Genomic DNA, 24141 nt, shown 5'->3' on the forward strand with positions numbered 1-24141 from the left:
TTTTTGATTTCTAGCATCCTTGAAGTTACAGGAACTCTTTGCTGCATTCTCTTCTATCTATTTATAAATTTCCTATATGGTTCATTCAACAAAGAAAACAGAGGCCATTATAGACTGCTAGGAATAAGTACTCTCTCATTTTACTATTATTATCTGTTCTCCTACGCATAATGGAACTGAGAAAGTCAATGAATCCAAAGAAAGAATAAATAAATGTTCAAGGATTTTGGGTTAACATAGAACATGAGCATAGAACTTTACACCACATTACAGTCCCTTCAGCCACAATGTTGTGCCAACCATGTAACCTACTCTTGAAACTGCCTAGAATTACCCTACCACATAGCCCTCTATTTATCTAAGCTCCATGGACCTATCTAAGAGTCTATTGTATCCATCTCCACCACTGTCGCCAGCTGTGAACTCCATGCTCCCACCACGCCCTGTGTGAAAAACTTACCTCTGACAACCCCTTTGTACCTACCTCCAAACATCTTAAAACTATGCCCCCTTGTGTTAGCCATTTCAGCCCTGGGCAAAAGCCTTTGGCTATCCACACGATCAATGCTTTTCTTTCTTTCTTTTTCAATCTTTTTACTGAATTTTTCTGGACAAATAAATAGCGGCCATAATAGTACAAAGGGAGTGGGATTACATTGTTGTCAGTTAACACCTGTGAGTAGAAACTATAGGTAACACCAATATAATTGACCTCCCAAACTCTTAATATAGACAAGATACAAGGAAATAAAAAGATGGAAAAAAAACCCCCAAATTGAAAAATCAAAAACAAAGTAAACTAAACTAAACAGAACTAAAACTAAACTAAACAAAGCTGGGCTATTCTGTTATATCGGATAAAATCATTAATGTTGTCAACTCCACTCCCCTACTCAAATTAATAAATAATATAAGGGAATCGGAAAAGGTCAAATTACATTCTTTGGAAGTATTGGATAAGTGGCCTCAATGTTTCTTCAAATTTAACCGAGGGATCAAAGGTACCACTCCTAATTTTTTCTAAGTTTAAACAGGATATGGTTTGGGAAAACCATTGAGATGTAGTTGGAGGATTCATCTCTTTCCAATTCAATAAAATAGACCTTCTAGCCATTAAAGTAGCAAATGCAATCATCCGCCGAGCTGAAGAGGGCAGATCAATCATTGGTAAGCCAAAGATTGCAGTGATAGGGTGAGGTTGTAAATCAATGTACAAAACTGTAGAGAATGTATTAAAAATATCTTTCCAATATTTTTCCAAAAGAGGACAAGACCAAATCATATGAGTCAAAGAGGCTACCTCAGAATGACATCTGTAGCAGATTGGATTTATATGAGAGTAAAAACGAGCTAATTTATCTTTAGACATATGAGCCCTATGCACCACTTTAAATTGAATCAATGTATGTTTAGCAGGAATAGAAGAAAAGTTAACTAATTGAAGAATTTTCTCCCATTTCTCTATAGATAAGGAGAGTTGAAGTTCCTTCTCCCATTCATTTTTAATTTTATCGGATATATCTGACTGTATTTTCACAATCATACCATAAATGAATACTATTAAACCCTTTTGATAAGGGTTTAAGCCTAAAAATTTTTCCGGGATAAACAATGGGATCTGGGGAAATTATATTTATTAGACAACTATTCAAAAGACATGAAACAGTTATCCAAAAATAAATCACGAAAACATATTATACCCTTCATTTTCCATACCAAAAGGGCTTGATCCATGACAGAGGGTTGAAAGAAAAAAATTAGATATAATAGGACTTGATAAAATAAATTTATTCAAGCCAAAAAATTTACGAAACTGAAAACATATTCGTAATATATGTTTAATTATTGGATTAACCATTTGTTTATTCAATTTAGAAAGAACAAAGGGAAGTGAAGTCCCTAAGATGGAAACCAATGAAACCATTGATGTTAAATAAATCCTTATGTTCTTTTAGTAATTTTAACAGCTAGATAAGTAAAATAATCTGAAACCAATCTAAATGGTAAACATCTATAAATTGGAACTTGCATATTTAAAGGGAAAAGTTCACTCTTATTAAGATTCAGTTTGTAACCAGAGTAGTTACTAAACTGAGCGAGCAGGGATGTAACAGCAGGATTGGATTTCTCAGGATTTGAAATATATAGTAACAAATCATCTGCATATAATGTTAACTTATGTATCACGTTCCCATGGGAAATGGCAAGTATAGTATGTGAGTCACGAATAGCAATAGCTAAAGGTTTCAGGGCATTATCAAATAACAATGGGCTAAGAGGACAGCTTTGCCTAGTGCCAAGAAACAACTGGAAAAAAGGAGATCTTATATTATTGGTAAGTACCGAAGCCAAAGGGGTATAATATATCAATTTAATCCAAGATATAAATTGCGGGCTAAAATTAAATTTGTCAAGCATACTAAATAAGTATGGCCATTCAAGTCTATCGAATACTTTCTTGGCATCCAATGAGATGACACATTCTGGAATTCTAGATGAGGGAATATAAACAATATTCATTAATCTCCTAATGTTAAAGGACGAATATCAGTTTTTAATAAATCCAGTCTGATCAACAGAAATAATTTGAGGCAAAGATTCTCCAATTTAGTTGCCAATATTTTGGAAAAGATCTTAGAATCCACATTCAATAAGGATATAGACCTATATGATGTGCATTCAGTGGGATCTTTATCTTTTTTAACAATTAAGGAAATAGAGACACCATAAAAAGATTGTGGTAATTTACCTATAAATAATGCATCCTTGAAGATTCTACATAACCAGGTAGAAAGTATAGTACAGAAGGATTTAAAAAATTCTACTGTGTAGCCATTTGGGCTAGGTGCTTTACCTGAATTCATTGAAGAAATAACATCTTTTATTTCTTGTTCCGTAATTAGGTGAAAATTTCAGAACATTCAAATTCCTTAAAAATTTGTGTATTATAGTGGGAAATTCTGATTGATATAAGGAAGTGTAAAATTCTTGAAAAGATTTGTTTGTCTCATCATGGTCAACCGTCATAGTTCCATGTCATTTATGAATTTTAATAATCTGACGTTTAACCAAAGCAGATTTCATTTGACTAACCAATAGTTTACCAGATTTATCACCGTACATACATATAAAATTGACTCCTAGACTTAATTAATTGATTTTCAATCGAGGATGTTAAAAGTGAATTATGCTGCATTTGAAGTTCGACCCTCTTTTTATAAAGCTCCTGACTTGGACCAATGGAATATTTCTTGTCGATTGCTTTAATTTTATCAACCAACATACAAATCTCTTTATTAATTTGTTGTTTCTCAGTCCAGCAGAATATGAGATAATCTGCCCACGGATATATGTTTTGAAAGTATCCCATAGAACCCCGCAGGAAATTTCTTCTGTAGAGTTTGTTGAAAAGAAGAAATCAATCTGTTCCTTAATGAAATTCACAAAGGCCTTTCAGTATTTCATTCACCTCTATCAGGGCAACGCACATCCTCAGTTGCTCCAACGAGAAAAGGCCAAGTTGCAGTAGGTGGCAAAAGAACAGACACAGTGAGCTGAATGAGTTCCATTTGAGCAATAATCTCATTAAAACTGATCTTATAGCAAAGCAGCTACAGCAGTGCATTGAAATTTCTGATGTGCAAGAGACTGCAGATGCTATAACACAAAAAGCTGCTGGGAGGAGCTGAGCAGATTAGGCAGTGTCTATGGTGGGAAATGGAAATTCAACATTCAGGTCGAGACTCTTCATCTGGCTTGAAAGATAAAGGGTGATAGCCAGTGTAAATAGGTGAAGGGAGGGGTGGATACAGGTGAGGAATGGTATAGATCAACGAAAGAGGAAAGAGTAGAAATAGCACAAAGTGCTACAGATGATGGAATATGAAGGTGGAGCATGGAGCGTTGTGTGAGCGATGGACAGACGCAATGGGTGGAGGAAGGGAAAGAAATATGGTGACTGAGAGGTGGGTGTTGGAGGAACTGGGCAGGTCAAGAGGAGAGAGAAAAAGGATGGAGGAGGAGCAGGTTACCTGAAATTGGAGAGTTCAATGTCCCTCCCATCGAGTTATAGATGTATGTGTAAGGGTGTGTCCAAGTCCGACAGGTAACTAATTGCAGTCGAGAGCTTGTTGCAGTTTTTTATTCAGGTGAACATCAGGCGATACAATTTAGCGGATCCGCCTTTGCTCAGGTTTCTAACTTTGAACCATCACACATGAAGATTTTATGTATTTTTAGACAATAAGACCATAAGGTATTGGAGTAGATTTAGGCCATATGGCGCATCGAGTCTGCTCCATAGTTTAATTAGGGTTGCAGATGTTTCAGGAAGGAGGCAAAAGAGGTGTGGCACTGTTGTTCAAAGATAGTGTCACAGCTGCAGAAAAGGTGGACGCCATGGAGGGATTATCTACAGAGTCTCTGTGGGTGGAGGTTAGGAACAGGAAGGGGTCAATAACTTTACTGGGTGTTTTTATAGCAACAACCCCCCAATAGTAACAAGGATATCCAGTAGCAGGTAGGGAAACTGATCCTGGAAAGGTGTAATAATAATAGAGTTGTTGTGATGGGAGATTTTAATTTCCCAAATATCGATTGGCATCTCCCTAAAGCAAGGGGTTTAGATGGGGTGGAGTTTGTTAGGTGTGTTCAGGAAGGTTTCTTGACACAATATGTAGATAAGCCTAGAAGAGGAGATTCTGTACTTGTTTTGGTATTGGGAAATGAACCTGGTCAGGTGTCAGATCTCTCAGTGGGTGAGCATTTTGTAGATAGTGATCATAATTCTATCTCCTTTACAACAGCATTGGAGAGAGATAGGAACAGACAAGTTAGAAAAGCGTTTAATTGGAGTAAGGGGAAATACGAGGCTATCAGGCAGGAAATTGGAAGCTTAAATTGGAAACAGATGTTCTCAAGGGAAGGTACGGAAGAAATATAGCAAATGTTCAAGGGAATATTTGTGTGAAGTTCTGTATAGATACGTTCCAATGAGACAGGGAAGTTATCAGAGGGTATAGGAACCGAGGTGTACAAAGGTTGTAATAAATCTAGTCAAGAAGAAAAGAAAAGCTTACAAAAGGTTTAGAGAGCTAGGTAATGTTAGAGATCTAGAAGATTATAAGACTAACAAGAAGGAGCTTAAGAATGAAATTAGGAGATCCAGAAGGGGCCATGAAAAGGCCTTGGCAGACAGAATTAAGGAAAACCATAAGGCATTCTACAAGTATATGAAGAGCAAGAGGATAAGACATGAGAGAATAGGACCAATCAAGTGTGACAGTGGAAAAATATGTATGGAACCGGAGGAGATAGCAGAGGTACTTAATGAATACTTTACTTCAGTATTCATTATGGAAAAGGATCTTGGTGATTGTAGGGATGACTCACAGCAGACTGAAAAGCTTGAGCATGTAGGTATTAAGAAAGAGGATGTACTGGAGCTTTTGGAAAGTATCAAATTGGATACGTCATTGGGACCGGACGAGATATACCCCAGGCTACTGTGGGAGGTGAGGGAGGAGATTGTTGAGCCTCTGGTGATGATCTTTGCGTCATCAATGGAGACAGGAGAGGTTCCGGAGGATTGGACAGTTGCAAGTGTTGTACCTTTATTCAAGAAAGGGGGTAGAGATAGCCCAGGAAATTATAGACCAGTGAGTCTTACTTCAGTGGTTGGTAAGTTGATAGAGAAGATCCTGAGAGGCGGGATTTATGAACATTTGGAGAGGTATAATATGATTAGGAATAGTCAGCATGGCTTTGTTAAGGGCAGTTCGTGCCTTACAAGCCTGATTGAATTTTTTGAGGATATGACTAAACACATTGATGAAGGAAGAACAGTAGATGTGGTGTATATGGATTTCAGCAAGGCATTTGATAAGGTACCCCATGCAAGGCTTATTGAGATTGTAAGGAGGCATGGAATCCAAGTGAACATTGCTTTGTGGATCCAGAACTGGCTTTCCCACAGATGGCAAAGAGTGGTTGTGGATGGGTCATATTCTGCATGGAAGTCAGTCACCAGTGGGGTGCCTCAGGGATCTGTTCTGGGACCCTTACTCTTCGAGATTTTTATAAATGACTTGGATGAGTAAGTGGAGGGATGGGTTAGTAAGTTTGCTGATGACACAAAGGTTGGAGGTGTTGTGGATAATGTGGAGGGCTGTCAGAGGTTACAGCGGGACATTGATCGGATGCAAAACTGGGCTGAGAAGTGGCAGATGGAGTTCAACCCAGATAAGTGTGAAGTGGTTCATTTTAGTAGGTCAAATATAATTGCAGAATAAGACTCTTGGCAGTGTGGAGGATCAGAGGGATCTTGGGGTCCGAGTCCATGGGATGCTCAAAGCAGCTGCGCAGGTCGACTCTGTGGTTAAGAAAGCATATGGTGTATTGGCCTTCAAGAATCATGGAATTGAATTTGGAGGCCGAGAGTTAATGTTGCAGCTATATTGGACCCTGGTCAGACCCCACTTGGAGTACTGTGCTCAGTTCTGGTTGCCTCACTACAGGAAGGATGTGGAAACCATAGAAAGGGTGCAGAGGAGATTTACAAGGATGTTGCCTGGGTTGGGGAATATGCCTTATGAGAATAGGTTGAGTGTACTCGGCATTTTCTCCTTGGAGCGACAGAGGATGAGAGGTGACCTGATGGAGGTGTATAAGATGATGAGAGGCATTGATTGTCTGGATAGTTAGAGGCTTTTTCCCAGGGCTGAAATGGTTGCCACAAGAGGACACAGGTTTTAGGTGCTGGCGAGTAGGTACAGAGGAGATGTCAGGGGTAAGTTTTTTACACAGAGAGTGGTGAGTGCATGGAATGAGCTGCCGGCAATGGTGGTGGAGGCAGATATGATAGGGTATCTGTACATGGAGCTTAGAAAAATAGAGGGCTATGGGTAAGCCTAGTAATTTCTAAGGTAAGGACATGTTCGGTACAACTTTGTGGGCCAAAGGGCCTGCATTGCGCTGTAGGTTTTCTATGTTTCTATTATGGCTGATTCACTTTCACTCTCAGGCTCAATCTCCTGCCTTCTCACCATATCCCTTCATGACCTGATTAATCAAGAATCTATCAACCCCTGCCTTAAGAATACCCAATGACTTCACTTCCACAGCCACCCGTGGGAATGAATCGCAGTTTCACCACTCTGACTAAAGAAATTCCTCCTCATCTCTATTCTAAAAGGACTCCTCTCTATTCAAAGGTTATGTCCTCTGGTCTTAGACTCTCCCACTTGAGGAAACACCCTCTCCACATCTACTCTGTTGAAGTCTTTTACTGGCTCTTTCCTGAGTGCATCTGACACTCATTTACCTTTCAGGTTGTTTAATTAGTATAAGAAAACCTATGTCATCAATAAACTGATCATTGGAATGTGGTCATTTTAAGCAGATTTAAGATAACAGGGAAAGCTTCTTCATCTTAGGCAGTCCCTTAGAAATGAAGATGGCTTGTTCCACTTCAATTCTGTGGAGTTTTGAGGTGGCTGATGAGGTCAATGTGGTAACCACAAATTCCTCCACAGATGAAGCAACATGTCTTAGTGGGATGAGGGGAAGTTAGTTTGTGAGGTGATGCACTCTTACTACTATTTGCGTTGAGCTTCTCGATACTCCCAATGCATGGACTTAAATCATTCAGGAACATGGATCATGGTTTTTAGGGATTCACAGAAGTCGGTGGGGTCTCTAGCATTTTTTAAAGAGGATTTGAGAATATCCTTAAATAATCTCCTTTTCCAACTGTTCATTTCTTGTTGTGACAAAGCTTTGAATAGAATATTGAATGTACACTCAGTGACCACTTTATTAGGTACACATGCACACTTGCTTGTTAATCAAATATCCAATCAGCCAATCATGTGGAAGCAACTTGATACATTAAAGCATGCAGATATGGCCAAAAGGTTCAGATTTTGCTCAGACCAAGCTTCAGAAGGGGGAAGAAATGTGAGCTAAGTGACTTTGTCCTTGGAATGATTGTTGGTGCCAGATGGGATCATTTTCTCAAAAACTGCTGATCTCATGGGATTTTCATGCAGAACAGTCTCTCAAGAGAAAGGTGCAAAAAACAACAAAAAATTCTTGTGAGCAGCAGTTCTGTGCTAATGAGAGAGGTCAGAGGAGAATGGCTACACTGATTCAAGCTGACAGTAAAGTAACTGTTACTCAAATAGCAACAGAGGTGTGTAGAAGAGCATTTCTGGATGCACAGCACATGAAGTGGCTGGGCTACAGGAGCAGTAGAGCATAAACATACACTGAGTAAAGAACAATACAGCACTGTGCAGGTCCTTCTACCCACTATGCTGTGCCTACCTTTTAACCTACTCCTAGATCAAGCTAACGCTTCTCTCCCACATAACTCTCCATTTTTCTTCCATCCATGTGCCTATATAAGAGCCCCTTAAATACCCCTAATGTAATGCGTACTCCTTTACTACCCCTGACACTTACCACTCTCTGGATTTTTCAAAAAAGTTATCTCTCACATCCCACCCCTCGCCCCCCCAAATTCCTCCAATCTCCTTAAAATTATCCCATGAAATTGAAAGACTTTGCAGAATAAAAGATATTGATATTACTTTGCATATATGTCAATATATAGTACTTTGAGGTGTCTCATTTAGTAGTTCACACAGATACCATGAATCAGGGTTGCTCACAGACCATTTGCGGTTTTAATCTTCAGAGACTTTTGCTTTTTCATCCAAAGGTGATGATGAATTTCCTCATGGATATCTGCCTTCACTGAAGTATGGAAGTGGCTCCGGGTCTTTATAATGGGAGGGTGTAGTTATATGGCAGAAGGGTATGGGGAGAGGAAGGTTGGTAAAGGGCCTTTGTGTTAAGTTAATGCCCATTGTTTCATTAACTCTAGTGAATAAATCAACAATGACTCTGTTGTCCTTGTACATGCACATATGCAAGTATCAGTAATGAGCTACTTTTTGATTCATTAGTTTAGGCTGATATTGAGTCTGGATTGAAGATGCTGAATGTTGTGACTGTGAACAAAGTCACTGGGATACACTGAAGCTGGTGATAAAGAGATATTTATTCAGCACAATAAGCAGGTATCATTGGAGACACTCTTGGTAGAGGCCCCCAAACCCAATATTACATGACATTTTTATATGCCAAAGTGGCGGGACAATTCTATGGTTACAAAGTACTTACAATGCTTCCTTTGAATTACATATAATTTTCAAACAACTAGATTTTCTCACCAACACTCCAGACACCCCAAATTAATGTTAATCACCACTGACTTTGGGCTGCATTCATGCATATGCAGACTTCTGGGATGTTTCTTGGTTTGCAATTGCCCCCCGTCTGCAGCTCCAAGGACACCATTGTTCTGAGTTGCTTTTTAAACTCAATCTATAATTCACGTTCTGGTCTGAATACAGGTTGCTGCTGAAATTAATATTTGCTGTATACCAGTATTCCAGAATATGCCCTAACACTGACATTGGTTCTGGAGTGAAGACAACAAAGATTAAAGTTTCCTGGGCTCTTTGGATTAGCTGCTTTCATGCAAAAAGCTTGTTGGAGATGAGGTGCAGCACTGTGTTCAGAAAACCAACACAGTGATGGCACAATGAGAGTGGGTATGCTGTCAATAATTTAGTTAAGATTATGGTCTGCATGGCATCATGAAGGAGATGAGAAATTCCTATGGGTGTCATATTTGAGAAGGATGCTCCCAGACCCTCTTGCAGTATGAAGTAAAAAGGTTCAAAACATCCTAGAATAGTGGCTGGTGATATTTTCTCAGTTATTCTTGGAGTTGATGCATGATATTCTACATGTTGGGTCTCTAGATTGACAGAATCCACTCTGAAATTTGAGAGCAGCTCGTTGGCCACTGAAAGAATCAGTTGAGGGATGTGATGACCAGTGACCTTTCTTGTGGCAGCCAGCAGAAAAGCCCCTGCAGGTACCAGATTGGTGTTATCTCCTTTAGAGTCATAGAAACACCAAGGGATATATAGCATGGAAGCAGGCGTTTTGGTGGAATGAATCCAGGCTGAACCTCGGATTTATACTATTCCCTACATTAATGCTATTCTACCTACAGTACATTCTATCAGCTCCTGTCCCGCATTCCAGTTTCTACCATCCAACAACACCACCTACACCCTAGGGGGCAATTTGGCATGGTACTGACTTGCAATTATTTGGGAGATGGGACAAAACTGAAGCATCTGGAGGAAACATACATGGTCACAGTGACAACGTTCAAACTCCACACAGGCAGCTCTCGAGGTCAGGATCGAACCAGGGTCTCCAGCACAGCCTGGCATCAGCTTTAGTAGCAATACTGCGGTGCAACAAGTTATTTTGAATCAGGTCAGTTACAGTGTCTCTGAGGCTACCATCTACTTTCCTGATGTGGGAGGTGATATTTGCAAATTTGCGACCAAAATTGCTCTCTGCTAAGTTTATGTCTTGAATGGTTAATATGAATACAATCAGGGATGCTAATATCAAGGGCAGAGTCAAGGTTGAACATTTCTATGAAGTGTTTCTTCTGGTGACTGTTGTTTTGACCTTGATAAACTTTCCTCCATTTTTGGCTGTTCGTAAGGTGGCCCCTTTGTTTTTTTTGGGTCATATATGGTCCTGGTCGTACTGAAAAATATGTGGATGTCATGGTTGTCAGTGAGTTGCTGGACCTCAGGTCCTCGTTCCATTTATTACCTGCCTGTAGATCACAGATCTTCTGTTAGATCTCAGTCTTTGAGCTGTTTGTTTTTCCTTGAGATATGGTGGGGTTTCCAATCCAATCATATTTGGAGAAAATTTGCTCCTGGATCTCCTGGCCATTCCCATCAATCCAATTCAGATGTTTTCTGGTAGCAAAGCCAAGAATCTTTTTGGAGGGGTCTTCTGGATAATTCAGAACCCGTGTACACTGTGACTCTTCAAAGGGGAAGAAAAGTTTGAGACAGAGGCTGTCCCTACAGAGCCTTTAGCAGGTTATTCATATTTTCAGCATTAATTTTCTTGTGGTATAGGTTCTGTTTCTATGGTTTGTAACCCCATTGGTAATAGACCAATGTCTTGTTTGATAAAGTCAGTGTGGTACCTTGTGCACTGCAGCAAATTAGGAATTAAAAGACAAAGGAAATAACAGAAGGGAAGGATCAATCAGGTCGATGGCAGCTGGAAAAAATTCAGAGTTTCAAAGGCGTTCACCAGTCATCACAAAAAAGTATTTGGTTATGACAAGACAATGCATCAAATATATTGTCCGGAGAAAGGCTTTTTTTTAAAGATTCTTCTGCCATTAGCCTTTCCCCGAGTTAAGGAATTTCTCCTGAGTGTCCTGTTTAATATCTGTCACATAACTGTCATAAATGTTTTCTCTTCATTGCTCCTTGAGGAACCATGGCAAGTTGGCTTTTGCGCGCTTTCCATTACAACTGTTGGCACCTTTGTTGAGTTCAATCCGCCGTCAAACGCTTTTAAACGCACTGTCTGTAGATGGCACGTTAATCAAAAACAATCACTGTTCCTCCTTCCATATATGCTGGTGGGCTTGATGAATATTTCAAGCATTTTACATTTCGTTTCAAATTTCCAGGGCCTGCAGGTTTTTTTTTTTAAAAATTAAGTTTTATTTTTCCCCTTATGGGTCCATTCCGGATTTTGTTTTACAATCCGTTCGGGATCCGTTCCGGCTTTTCCTCCATACCATCCCACCTCGCAGCAGAATTCGTTAAGCTGGAGACGGAGCTCCGAACCAGCTGCATCCATCCTTCCCCGTAGAACTGTCTCCATACTATGGGTGACAGATCCGCTTGCCTTCAAGGAGAGCACCATGACCTGCTTCCCTACCTCTCCCTCCCCTACTCTTAGATCTGAGACCGCCCAGGGGAAGAAGCGTATTGACACGCATTCGGGAACCAAGTCCTCACCCACCCGAGACTGATGTAGCCCAGAAGACACACATGCCGTGGATTTATTTTCTGGAAACTGAACGAGAGGGTATTTGAAAGTCGAGAGTGCCTCTGCTGCAGTACAGCCGGTATCTCGCCAGCCTGCGTAGGTCAAGTCAATTTCCTTCCATTTGTCATTTACAGTATCGATCTGGTCAACTTGGGAAATGTTCTAATCGGAAGCGGTCTAATATTTTTTTTCTAGCCGAGATTCCTGGGACATTAACTAATAGTAACCTGTGCAGTTCTTGATCCCTCACTTTGTTGTTACCGAAATATTCTTTGAATGCAGCAGCCGCCCTGCCAGTACTTGAAGCAGTCTCTATTTTTTTTGACGGGCGGCAGCGTTAAACAAGACACGATCCCGTGTTGTAATATTAACCACCTGTAAATCTGTGTATAAAGTCACTTGCAGAAATTCCAGCTCACCGACCGCGATCTTCTGTTTAACAGACTCTGCGCTTAGGCGGATGGACAGGTTGCCAAGTTGGGAGCCCAATGTCTACGACAAGTCTTGAGATCTCACAGCCTTGCGGCTCCTCGGGTTTAATCAATTGCCTTGCCCACTTCAAACTCTGAATTTTTTTTCCAGCTGCCATCGACCTGATTGATTTCGCAGCAGTTCCCGGAGTTACTTCTCGTCCGCGCTCAGGGGTATTGATGGCTTCCCTTCGCAGGGTGAAGGGGCTCCTGATTCTCAACCTCGTGGCCGTGGTCGGCTTCTTGCTCTTCCTGGCAAGGTGCAGGGTTCCCCTGAAGGGGTGGGAGTCGGTGCAGGCAGCGCAGAGCCGAGCCGAGTCCAGCAACCTGACACACCGAGGCGCGCCTCCTGTCCAACAGGCAGTGCTGAAGAGATTGTCTCTCTTGGAGGACATCGTCTACCGTCAACTAAATGGTAAGGGACACCTCCGGCAAATGCTCACACTTTCCACAGCGGCCCCTCCGTCACGCACTCAATACCCAACGTTTTAGTCCTTTTGAAAACTCGCAGACGCCCCAAGGTGACAACTGTGGCTCAGGGATAACACTCTTGTCTCTTTAAAGCCCAATTCCTAAACTGGGATTAGATTGGTGATTTCTTTTCGTGGGCAGCACCTTGTAATGGAGGGAAGCTTGCTCCCGTTCCAGGTCCGAGGAGTGGGAGGTGGGCGCACAGGAGTTCTTGTTATGGCATACTACCACAGATAGTTGGTTGACTCAGATCGGGGACCATTGGTAAAGAGGTCCAATGGTAACTGGAGACCCTTCGGCCCACAAAGTTGTGCACTTGCAATATATTGCAATTCAAAAGATGAGCCACTTCTCTGAAGAGATGTTAAGATCCAGCTCTCTCTTAGGTAGATGGGGATAATCCCCAAAGTTTATCACTCGCTCAGAGGGCTATATTGCCATGACTATGTTACTGTTTCAGGGAACTTGATGTACAATTTTTGCTCACACACACTACCATACAATTTTAAAATATTTCCCAATCTTTTCTACTATCATAGCCAGTAACCAATGTCACTGCTTTGTTCAAGTTCTTAAACTATTTTTTCAGATGGTGCTAAATCACCTTCAGTCTTTATGTAAAATTCTGTAATATTATGATCACTCTTCTCTGCACTACCAGTTTACTAATTAACTCTTTCTGATGGCATAATAGAAAGTCTAAGATAAATTGTTCCCGAGTTATTCTTCAATCCACCATCTCTTATACGCTCTATACACTTATCCTCCATGCTGTAATAAACAAAGTTGTTTTGCATACTCCATATTAATTCTGTTACCTGTGCTTTTAATCTCATAAATTATACTATGCTCAATTTGGCACTACCATTAGGAGTGTGCAGACAATGCCCACCAATGTTATCTGTCTCTTGCTGCATTTTGATGCTACCAAAAATGATTCTGCCTCTTCATTTTCCAAGGTCTTCCCCTTTTTCCTTTGTATTTTCCCCCAGTCTTTATATTGCGGCTACCATTTCTACTTTTTGTATTTTCTATCTGTTCTATACAGTAAGTATCCCAATCTTGGTCTCTCTGCAAGTACAACCCTGTAATAGTTATTTGATCAAGGCCATCCATCTATTTCTGTGATTAATTCATCTGCAGTATATTGCTAAGAGTGCTGCATGCATTCTGATAAAGTGCCTTCAATGTTGCCTTTTTGTCATTTTCCCTGTTCTGACTCTAATTGGAGATAAATTTTGAGAGCCATAGAGCTATATAGCACAGAAACACTCTCTTCATTCCATCTCATCCACTCCAACCATAATGTCAGTCTACACTAATCCAATTTTCCTGCATTAGACCCATATTCTCCTACTCATTTTCTATCTAAATACCTTTCTCTGTTATGTTTGTTTGCTTTGTTCTTTCCTGACACACTTTGCTCATCATTCCCCATTTTGTTACCCTGTATAATTGCAATATATTTTCTCTTCAACTTTCTAACTTTGCTACACACTACCCATCCCTTGTTCCCCAACTCATGGGTCCCGAATGAACACCAAGCCTCAGGCGGTGGAACCTGCTTCCAGAATCAGTGACAATGTCTATAGAAGTAGCAAGGCATTCAGAGATATTAAGGCATAGTTTAGGTTAATTTAAATAATTTTAACAAATAAAAAGTTCTTTGAATAACTAAAAACAAGATAAATTTAGTTGAATATACACTGAACCCTATGAAAATTATACAATGAAATGAAGAAAAATAAAGATAGGTAGCAGACACCAAAGGCCAATTAACCGCCAGATTTTTCAATAACTCTTTTCCATTAAATAATCATCCTCAGCACTCCCTCCACATCAAGGAAAACTTGCTTCTATTCTGGTATTGCGGTTTCTGAGGTGGCTAAAGAGCCAATCTGGGAAGTGCAGAAGGCAGATGACGTGGACGAGTTGAGTGAGTAGCTTTGGAAGTGGTGCTATCCTTCTGCTGCTGCACAGGTCTCTGTGCTTCCAACTCATGGCCTCAGTGTTCTCAATATCGTTGTGAGAGTGCTCAAGGGTCCCAGGAATCAGTGGGGATTTCAGAAAGGCCTTCAGCATAGTTTTCAAATTTTATCTCTGTTTGCTATGATCTCTTGTGATAGAGTTTGCAATAGAGTGTCTGCTTTGGGAGTCTGGTTTTGGGCATGTGATTGATGTATCCAAACCAACATAGGGTATCAAGAATTATTAAGGCCTTAATGTAGGCAATTCTGGCTTGGAAGAAGGCACTGAAGTTAATTAGCATATCCTGATTGTGACTATTTTGCTGAAACAGTGACAGTGGTATTTTACCTATTATTCAGAAGGTCTGCTGTAGTTTACACAGAAGGGTACAGGAAGACATTCTGACTACCAGACATGAGCTCTGAGTTTGTGTTCTTTAAATACCTATTTTCTTTAATTGATTAAAGCTTCTGCTGGTGGTGAATTTCACTTTCAAGTCTGCCTTTGCAGAAAGCTGGTTCCCAAGATATATACTCAGTAGCTGCTTTTATGAGGTACCTCCTGGACCTAACAATGTGGCCGCAGACTCTATGTTCATGATCTTCTGCTGGTGTAGCCCATCACTTCAAGGTTTGATGTGCTGTGCTTTCAGAGACGCTCTTCTGCACACCACTGTTGTGACGCATGGTTATTTGAGTTACTGTCACCTTTCCTGTCAACTTGAACCAGTCTGACCACCCCCATCTGACCTCTCTCATGAACAAGGTGTTTTTGCACATAGAACTGTCTCTCACTGGATGTGCTTTATTTTTCTTTTTTGCATCATTCTCTGTAAACTCCAGAGAGCATTATGTGTGCAAATCCCAGATCAGCAGTTTCTTCAGTACTCAAACCACCCTGTCCGGCATCAACAATCATTCCACAGTCAAAGTCACTTAGATCACAGCCCTTTCCCAGTCGGATGTATGGTCTGAACAACAAATGAACCTCTTGACCATGTCTACATGCTTTTATGCACTGAGTTGCTGCCACGTGCTTGTCTGATTAGACCAGGGGTGTCAAACTAATTTTAGGTCACGGGCCGGATTGAGCAAAATGCAGCTTGATGCGGGCCGGATCAGTCGGACACATGCGAACGCAGCTTTCGTTGCCTCCGTTTTTTCAGCCTGCTCTCATGTGTCTCAGTCTCTGCTATAACCACAAAGTGTTTCACTTTACAAATTCCGTTTCTTATGAAGAAGACTGCCGAGCAAGACTGCTGAATAAACACTAAAAACCCTGAAAACCTGGTACCTGAATAAACTCAGCATTAGCCATATCATACACCATAGGCGCTTCAATTACTGGGGCCAGCTTTAATAGTAATTAGATATTATCTCGCGGGCCAAAGATAATTCCACCACGGGCCGGATTTGGCCCGTGGGCCTTGAGTTTGACATATATGGATTAGACAGTTGCATTAATAAGCAGATGTACAGGTATACCTAAAAAGTATCCTCTAAGTTTATGAAGTGGTCTATGTTTTTCACGATTTCACTGTGCATCTTTCTCTTGCTCTGCACTTAGGTCCTTTATCTTATTCTCTAGGTCATATTCCACTGATCACAGGGAGTGCCATTGTAAAATTGGAAGTTGAATGTTGGCAACTTATTTCAAAGTTTAAAGAAAGAATTATTGTCAAAGTACATATATGTCAGTATATACAAACCTGAGATTCATTTTCTTGCAGGCATATGCAATAAATCCAATAACCATAATAGAATCAATGAAGGACTTCACCACCAGGGTGGGGAACCAGTGTGCAAAAGACAACAAATCTTGCAAATACACAAAGAAAGAAAAAGAAGAAATAAAAATAACAATAATCATCCCCACAATCTGAGCAGACTAGATGTTGACAAGGAGCTTCAAATGCCTGGCTCACAGTTGGAGACCTTTTGAATTGAATTGACTTTATTTCTTACATCCTTCACATACATGAGGAGTAAAAATCTTTATGTTACTTCTCTGTCTGAATGTGCAATTTATAGTAATTTGTAACAAATATTATGTCCAACAGGACAGTCAATATAGCATAGAAATACAATTGTATCAGTGTGAATTAATCAGTCTGAAGACCTGGTGGAGGAAGCTTTAATGCTGTGGTACTGCTTCCCAGATGGTAGCTGCTGGAACAGTTAGTGGTTTGGATGACTTGGGTCTCCAATGATCCTTTAGGCACTTTTTACACACCCGTCTCTGTAAATATCCTGAATAGTGGGACGTTCACATTTACAGATGTGCTGGGCTGCCCGCATCACTCTCTGCATCGTCCTATGACTGAGGGAAGTACAGTTCCCATACCAGCCAGTGATGCAGCCAGTCAGGACTCTCTCAGTTGTGCCCCTGTAGAAAATCCTTAGGATTTGGGGACTCATGCCAAACTTCTTCAACCGTCTGAGGTGAAAGAGGAGCTGTTGTGCTTTTTTCACCACACAGCTGGTATGTACAGACCACATGAGATCCTCAGTGATGTGTATGCTGAGGAACTTAAAGCTGTTCACCCTCTCAACCCCAGATCCACTGATGTCAATAGGGGCGAGCCTGTCTCCTTTCGTCGTGTCGTCCACAACCAGCTCCTTTGTTTTTGCAACATTGAGGGAGAGGTTGTTTTCTTCACACCACTGTGTCTGGGTGATGAATGCTTTTCTGAATCAGTGGCAATACAGGACAAGTTGGTTAATACAAAAATGATTTTAAAAATACGTAATGAAAGACCAACAAATCCAAGGCCATGAATGCAGAAAATACCAAGAGAAGCTAGAAACTAGAATCCAACTCATTACAGTGTCCTGCAACGATTTAACTCAATCTGATCACTTACACAGGCACATTCAATTGGTAAGCATCATTCACCAAAATCTTGCTTTAAAATATAAACCCATAAAAGACACCATACCTTAGTATAAATGCAATCCTGATCCAGTTTTAGAATCAGAGTCCGACAGATTATATATTGACTGATCCATTATTACACATAGGACAATCCATAATAACTGTCCAGATATAATGTTACAGGATAAACAAGCAAGAACAACTTACTTAATAGACATAGTCATTCCAAACACACATTACATACAGAAATCAGTAATGAAAAACACCAGAAATATACTGAATTAAAAGAGGAAATTGAAAGACTATAGAACATGAACAGGATTATACATTGTCCCAATAGTAATGACTACAAAGTTACTACACACCACTACTTAGCAATATTTATGTAAATTTCCAGAAAGCCACAATACTAAACACCACTAGAATAATGGGTACAGGTATCGAATTTGACCAACATTTTGGTTAAAATCAATACCTGTACCTGCCTGGAAGCCCGAGCAAAGTTTATTCATCATATACGCAAAAAATCTTTTTTCACCACTAGAATAGTCTGAAAGTTCCTAGGCTTTGAGAAATGAGTGTTCTTGGCTGTGCCTGTACCTCAGGCTTTACCAGCTTGAGCTGAGAAAAAATTATTAAAAACAGTAATAATAATAAACAAATAAGCAAAAATATCAAGAACATAAGATGAAGAGTCCTTGAAAGGTAGTGCATAGGTTCAGGAGCCTGTTGGTTGAGAGGTAATACCTGTTCCTAAAACTAGTCGTGTGAGTCCTGAGACTCCTGTATCTTCTTCCTGATGGCACCAGTGAGAAGAAAGGATGACCTGGATAGAGAGTTTCCCTGATGATGGATGCTGCTTTCCTGTGACAAAACTCAGTGTAGATGTGCCCAGTGGTGGGACTGTGATGGACTGGGCTGTATCCACTAATTTTGTAGGCTTTTCCACACTTGAGCATTGGTGTTTCCACACCAGGTTGTGATGCAGCCAGTCAATATATTCTCCACCTCACATCTATAGAAGTTAGTCAGTTATAGATGTCATGCCAAATCTTTGCAAACTTCTAAGGCAGTAGACGTGTTGCCGAGTTTTCTCCGTAACTGCACGTATGTGCTGAGCCCAGGACAGGTCTTCTGAAATGTTAACACTGAGGAATTTAAAGTTGCTGACCCTCTCTACCTTTGGTCCTCCAATGAGGAGTTGCTCATGGACCGGTTTCCTCCTCCTGAAGTCAATAATCAGCACCTTGGTCTTGCTGACATTGACTAAGAGGTTGTTGATGTGTCATGATTCAGCCAGATTTTCAACCTCCCTTCTATTAGCCGATTTGTCACCACCTTTGATTTGGCTTATGACAGTGGTGTCATCAGAAAACTTAAATATGGCTTTGGAACTCTGCTTAACTACAGTCATAAGTGTAAAGCACATAGAGCAGGGGCTAAGCACATAGCCTTGTGGTGCACCTATACTGATGGGAATTGTGCAGGAGATGTAGCCAATATGAACTAACTAGGGCCTGCAATTGAGGAGATCAAGGATCAAATTGCACAGCGAGTTATTGAGGCCAAGGTCTGGAAGTTTATTGATTAACTTTGAAGGATGTTAGTATTGAATGCTGAGCTGTAGTCGATAAAGAGCATCCTGATGAATGCACCTTTTTATTTATACGTGAGGCTAAATCCTGAGGCCATGAACAATTGAGAGGGGCAGGATGGATTAGAGAAATGGAAGAGGACTCCAGAATGTTTTCAGTCGTTAATGATGTAGGACATATTTAATAATATCTGGTAGAATCTATAGTAATTCAGAGCCATTTGAAGATAATATTTCATTATATAATGTAATTATGGGGATAATACAGCAAGGAGAGAATTCTTTATGCATTTACTTCAGGGTGAGGATACCATTGGCAGAGCTGGCATTTATTGTCCATCCGTAATTCCCTCTTAATTGAGTAGGGAACTACAAGTAAACCACTTTGGTGAGTCTGGTGTCACATATCAATCAGTCTAGGTAAGGACAGCAGATTTAATTCCTGATAGTTGTTATTTAACCAGAAGAGATTTTTCAACAATCCAGTAACTTTATAGTTGCAACTACTGCACTAACTTTTATTTTAAACACGACATTTACCTAATTGCTGCTGTTTAAATTCCCCAGCTGCTATGGTGGGATTGAGATATGTTCAGTGCTTAAAAACTGAATCCAGATAATCTGAATGATTCTCTCAAAGTGGAGGAGACAGTATCACCTTCAACAAAATAGACGTGTTCATAGAACTCCTGCAGTACTTTCCCATGGGAAGATCAACTGTGTGCAGCCTCACCAGGGAGTGGCTGGTGTTTTTTTAATATCAGCAGTTATTCTGTGCCCACAGAAAGGATATTGATGCCATATCACTGTTGTTCACTTGGAAAGGATTTGTAACACAGTGCACTTGAATTCTTTTGAGTTACACTGTTAGTTATATCTTAGAACTGTGAGCATAGATTCAGTAATAACGCTCTAACAAGTGGGATTGTGTTATTAGAAACCCGACCTTTAGGTGAGTTACTAAACTGAAAGCCTAATAACTGGAGATCCCTCCTGCAGGTAGATACAAAAGATTTCATAGCACCATTGCGGAAAATGCAGGACAGTTATCCTTGTGGCTTGATCAAATATCATAATCTATAAATTTGGTTGCTTATTTTGTCTGCAGAGCTTTGCTCAAGGCAAATTGTTGCCTCTATTTCTGTGTTAACTCACATCTTATAACCTGTAGAACATTTTCAGAGATCCTAAATTCTAAAGGGTTCTGCATATCCATTGTATTTTTTTTGTCCAGAAGTAATTGGCATTGTATCATAGGAAAGTGAAAACACTGTCACATCCTAAACTTAAAAAAAAATCGTAATTTTCCCTACCCTATTCTAACATATATGGGTAGGTAGAAATCATTTGCTTTTGTGTAAGATTTAAGGCTAATCAGGGGGATAGCTCTTCAGTGGCTACAGCAATACCCAACACCAAAGGTTTGTTTGTTGGACAGAATTATCTCAAACGTAGACTTCACAATTTGAGTTTCAGAATGCAGCATCCTTGGAAAAAAAAAGGTTTAGCTGTTTCAATAATGCTTTTAATTTCATGATAATGTGGAGAGGCTGTTGATAGGGCAAAATTGCAGTCAACAGGATGAGTTGCAACGCAAAGGCAGACAAAATCAAAAAGGGTGTATACAGGACTGAAAGTGTTACGTTTGAATGCACACAGTATACTGAATAAGGTAGATGAACTTGTAGAACAGTTACAGATTGGCATATATAATGCTGTAGACATCACAAAATCATTACTGAAGGAAGATTATAGTTGGGAGCTTAATGTCCAAGGATACACATTGTATCAAAGGACAGGCAGGAAGGCAAAGGGGACGCCGTGGTTCTGATGTAAAAAATTAAATCATATCATTAAAAAGAGGTGACATAAGGTCAGAAGGTGATGAATCATTGTGGATAGAGCAAAAGAACTGCAAGGGTAAAAGACACTGATGGCAGATATATACAGACCCTCAAAATGTAGTAAGGATGTGGCCTACAAATTACATTGGGAGATAGAAACTGCATACCAAAAGGGTAATGTTATAATAGTCATAGGGATTTCAATATGCAGGTATATTGGGAAAATTAGGTTGATTCTGGGGGGGGGGTGGGGAATTTCTAGAATGCCTATGAGATGGCTTACAGTTGGACTCACTAGGGGATCATCTATTTTGGATTGGGTGTTGTGCAACGTACCAGAATTAATGAGAGTGCTTAAGGTAAAAGAACCCTCAGCGACAAGTGATTATAGTATGATTGAATTCACCCTGAAACTTGAGAAGGAGGAGCTAAAGTCAGATATATCAGTATTTCAGTGGAGTAAAGGGTATTGATTGGAAAAGAACACTGGCAGGGATGATGGCAGAGCAGCAATGGCTGGAATGGCTGGAATTTCTGGAAGCAATTCAGAAGGCACAGGATATATATCCCAAAGAGGAAGAAGTATTTTAAAGGCAAGATAGCACAACCGTGGCTAACAAGAGCAGTCAAAACCAATATAAAAGCAATAAGACATAGGAGCAGAATTAGGCCATTCAGCCCATCAAGTCTGCTCTGCCTTTCCATCAGGGCTGATCCCGGATCCCACTCAACCCCACACACTTGCCTTCTCGCCATATAATTTGATCCCCTGACCAAGCAGAAAACTATCAACTTCTGCTTTAGATATACCCATGGAATTGGCCTCCACTGCAGTCTGTGACAGGGCATTCCACAGATTCACTACTCTCTGGCTAAAAATATTCCTTCTTACCTCTGTTCGAAAAGGTCACCCTCAATTTTGAGACTGGGCCCTCTAGTTTTGGAGACCCCCCCCACCATAGGAACTATTTCCCCCCACCCCCTACATCCACCCTATCTAGTCCTTTCAACATTTGGAAGGTTTCATTGAAATACTCCCACGTACTTATAAATTTCAGTGAGTACAGGCCCAAAGCTGCCAAACATTCCTCATATGTTAACCCCTTCATTCCTGGAATCATCCTCATGAACCTCCTCTGGACTCTCTCCAATGACAGCACATCCTTTCTCAGATATGGGGCCCAAAACTTTTGACAATGCTCCAAGTGTGGCCTGACTAATGTCTTATAAAGGCTTAGCATTGTCTCATTGCTTTTATGAAATAAGTGCCGTAGTTGCATTTGTCTTTTTTTATCACTGACTCAACCTGTAAATTAACCTTCTGGGAGTCTTGCACAAGCACTTCTAAGTCCCTCTGCACCTCTGATGTTTGAACCTTCTCCCCATTTAGATAATAGTTTGCACTATTGTATAGACTGTGATACAATAGCGTCTTTAAAGGGAGTCTTATATAGGTACATGGAGCTTAGAAAAATAGAGGGCTATGTGGTAGGGAAATGCTAGACAGCTTCTAGAGTAGGTTGTACGATTGGCATAACATTGTGGGCTGAAGGGCCTGTAATGTGCTGTAGATTTCAATGTTTCTATGTTTCTATTGTTCCTTTTACCAAAATGCATTATCGTACGTTTCCCAACACTATATTCCATCTGCCACTTTTTTGCTCATTCTTCTAATTTGTCCAAGTCCTGCTGCAATCCCATTGCTTCCTCAGCACTACCTACCCGTCCACTTACCTTTGTATTATCTGCAAACTTTTCCACAAAGTCATCAATTCCATTGTCCAAAACATTGACAAACAATGTGAAAAGTAGCATTCCCAATAGTAATCCCTGAGGAACACCACTAGTCACTAGCAACCAACCAGAAAAGGCTCCCTTTATTCCCACCTGCTTCCTCCTGCCTGTCAGCCATTCCTCTATCCACACCAGTATCTTTCCTGTAACACATAGGATTTTATCTTGTTAAGCAGCCTCTTGTGTGGCACCTTAACAACTGCCTTCTGAAAATCCAAGTAACTGACACCCACTGCCTCTTCTTTGTCCACACTGCTTGTTACTTCCTTGAAGAACTCTAACAGAATTGTCAGGCAAGATTTCCTTTCACAGAAACTATGCTGACTTTAACTTATTTTGCCATTAGTGTCCAAGTACCCAAGACCTCATCCTCAATAATGGACTCCATCACTTTCCCAACCACTGAAATTGGGCTAACTGGCCTATAATCTCCTTTCTTTTGCCTTCCTACCTTCTTAAAGAGTGGAGTGACATTTGCAATCTTCTAGTCCTCCAGGATCATGCCAGAATCAAGTGATTCTTGGAGGATCATGACCAATGCATCTGTTAATCTCTTCAGCAATCTCTCTCGGGACTCTGGAATGTAGACTTCTGGCTCAGGTGACTTATCCACCTTAAGACCTTTGAGTTTACCTAGCATTTTATCCTTTTTTATATCAATGGCCCTCACTCCTGCTCCCTGACATTCATGGACCTCTGTCAAACTGCTAGTGTCTTCCACAGTGACGCGAGCCGAAGAGAGGGCATATAATATATCAAAAATTAGTGTGAAGCTAGAGGATTGTGAAGCTTTAAAAAACCAACAGAAGGGAACTAGGAAAGTCATTAAGAAGGTAAAGATGGATACAGAAGTAAGCCAGCCAACAATATTAAGGAGGATACCAAAAAGCTCTTCAGATACATAAAGTGTAAAAAAGAAGTAAGAATGGATATCGGACCTCTGGAAAATGATGAAGGAGAGGTAGTAATGGGGGACAAGGAAATAGCAGAGAAACTGAGTAAGTATTTTGCATCAGTCTTCACTGTGGAAAACACTAGAAGCATGGTGGAATTTACAGGTGTCAGGGGTCATGCAGTGTGTGAGGTTACCATTACTAGAGAGAAAGTTCTTGGGAACCTGAAAGATATGAAGGTAGATAAGTCACCTAGAGCAGATGGTGTT

The 24141-nt window shown here is 40.4% G+C and overlaps 1 protein-coding gene across 2 annotated transcripts in view; it reads left to right on the forward strand.

Moving 5' to 3' along the window:
• The first annotated feature begins 11698 nt into the window (after positions 1-11698).
• galnt17 (polypeptide N-acetylgalactosaminyltransferase 17) overlaps positions 11699-24141 on the forward strand; it is a 462724-nt gene continuing 450281 nt past the window's right edge. The window contains exons 1-2 of one of the 2 annotated variants that reach the window (XM_073053568.1): positions 11699-12064; positions 12547-12849. In XM_073053568.1, the coding sequence (XP_072909669.1) occupies positions 12615-12849 (235 nt within the window). In that variant the 5' untranslated portion in view covers positions 11699-12064; positions 12547-12614. The remainder of the gene's footprint in view (positions 12065-12546; positions 12850-24141) is intronic. The other variant, XM_073053567.1, reaches the window with a different exon arrangement.

Source organism: Hemitrygon akajei, chromosome 8 (assembly GCF_048418815.1).
Source record: "Hemitrygon akajei chromosome 8, sHemAka1.3, whole genome shotgun sequence".
In the NCBI taxonomy this organism is placed as follows: domain Eukaryota; kingdom Metazoa; phylum Chordata; class Chondrichthyes; order Myliobatiformes; family Dasyatidae; genus Hemitrygon; species Hemitrygon akajei.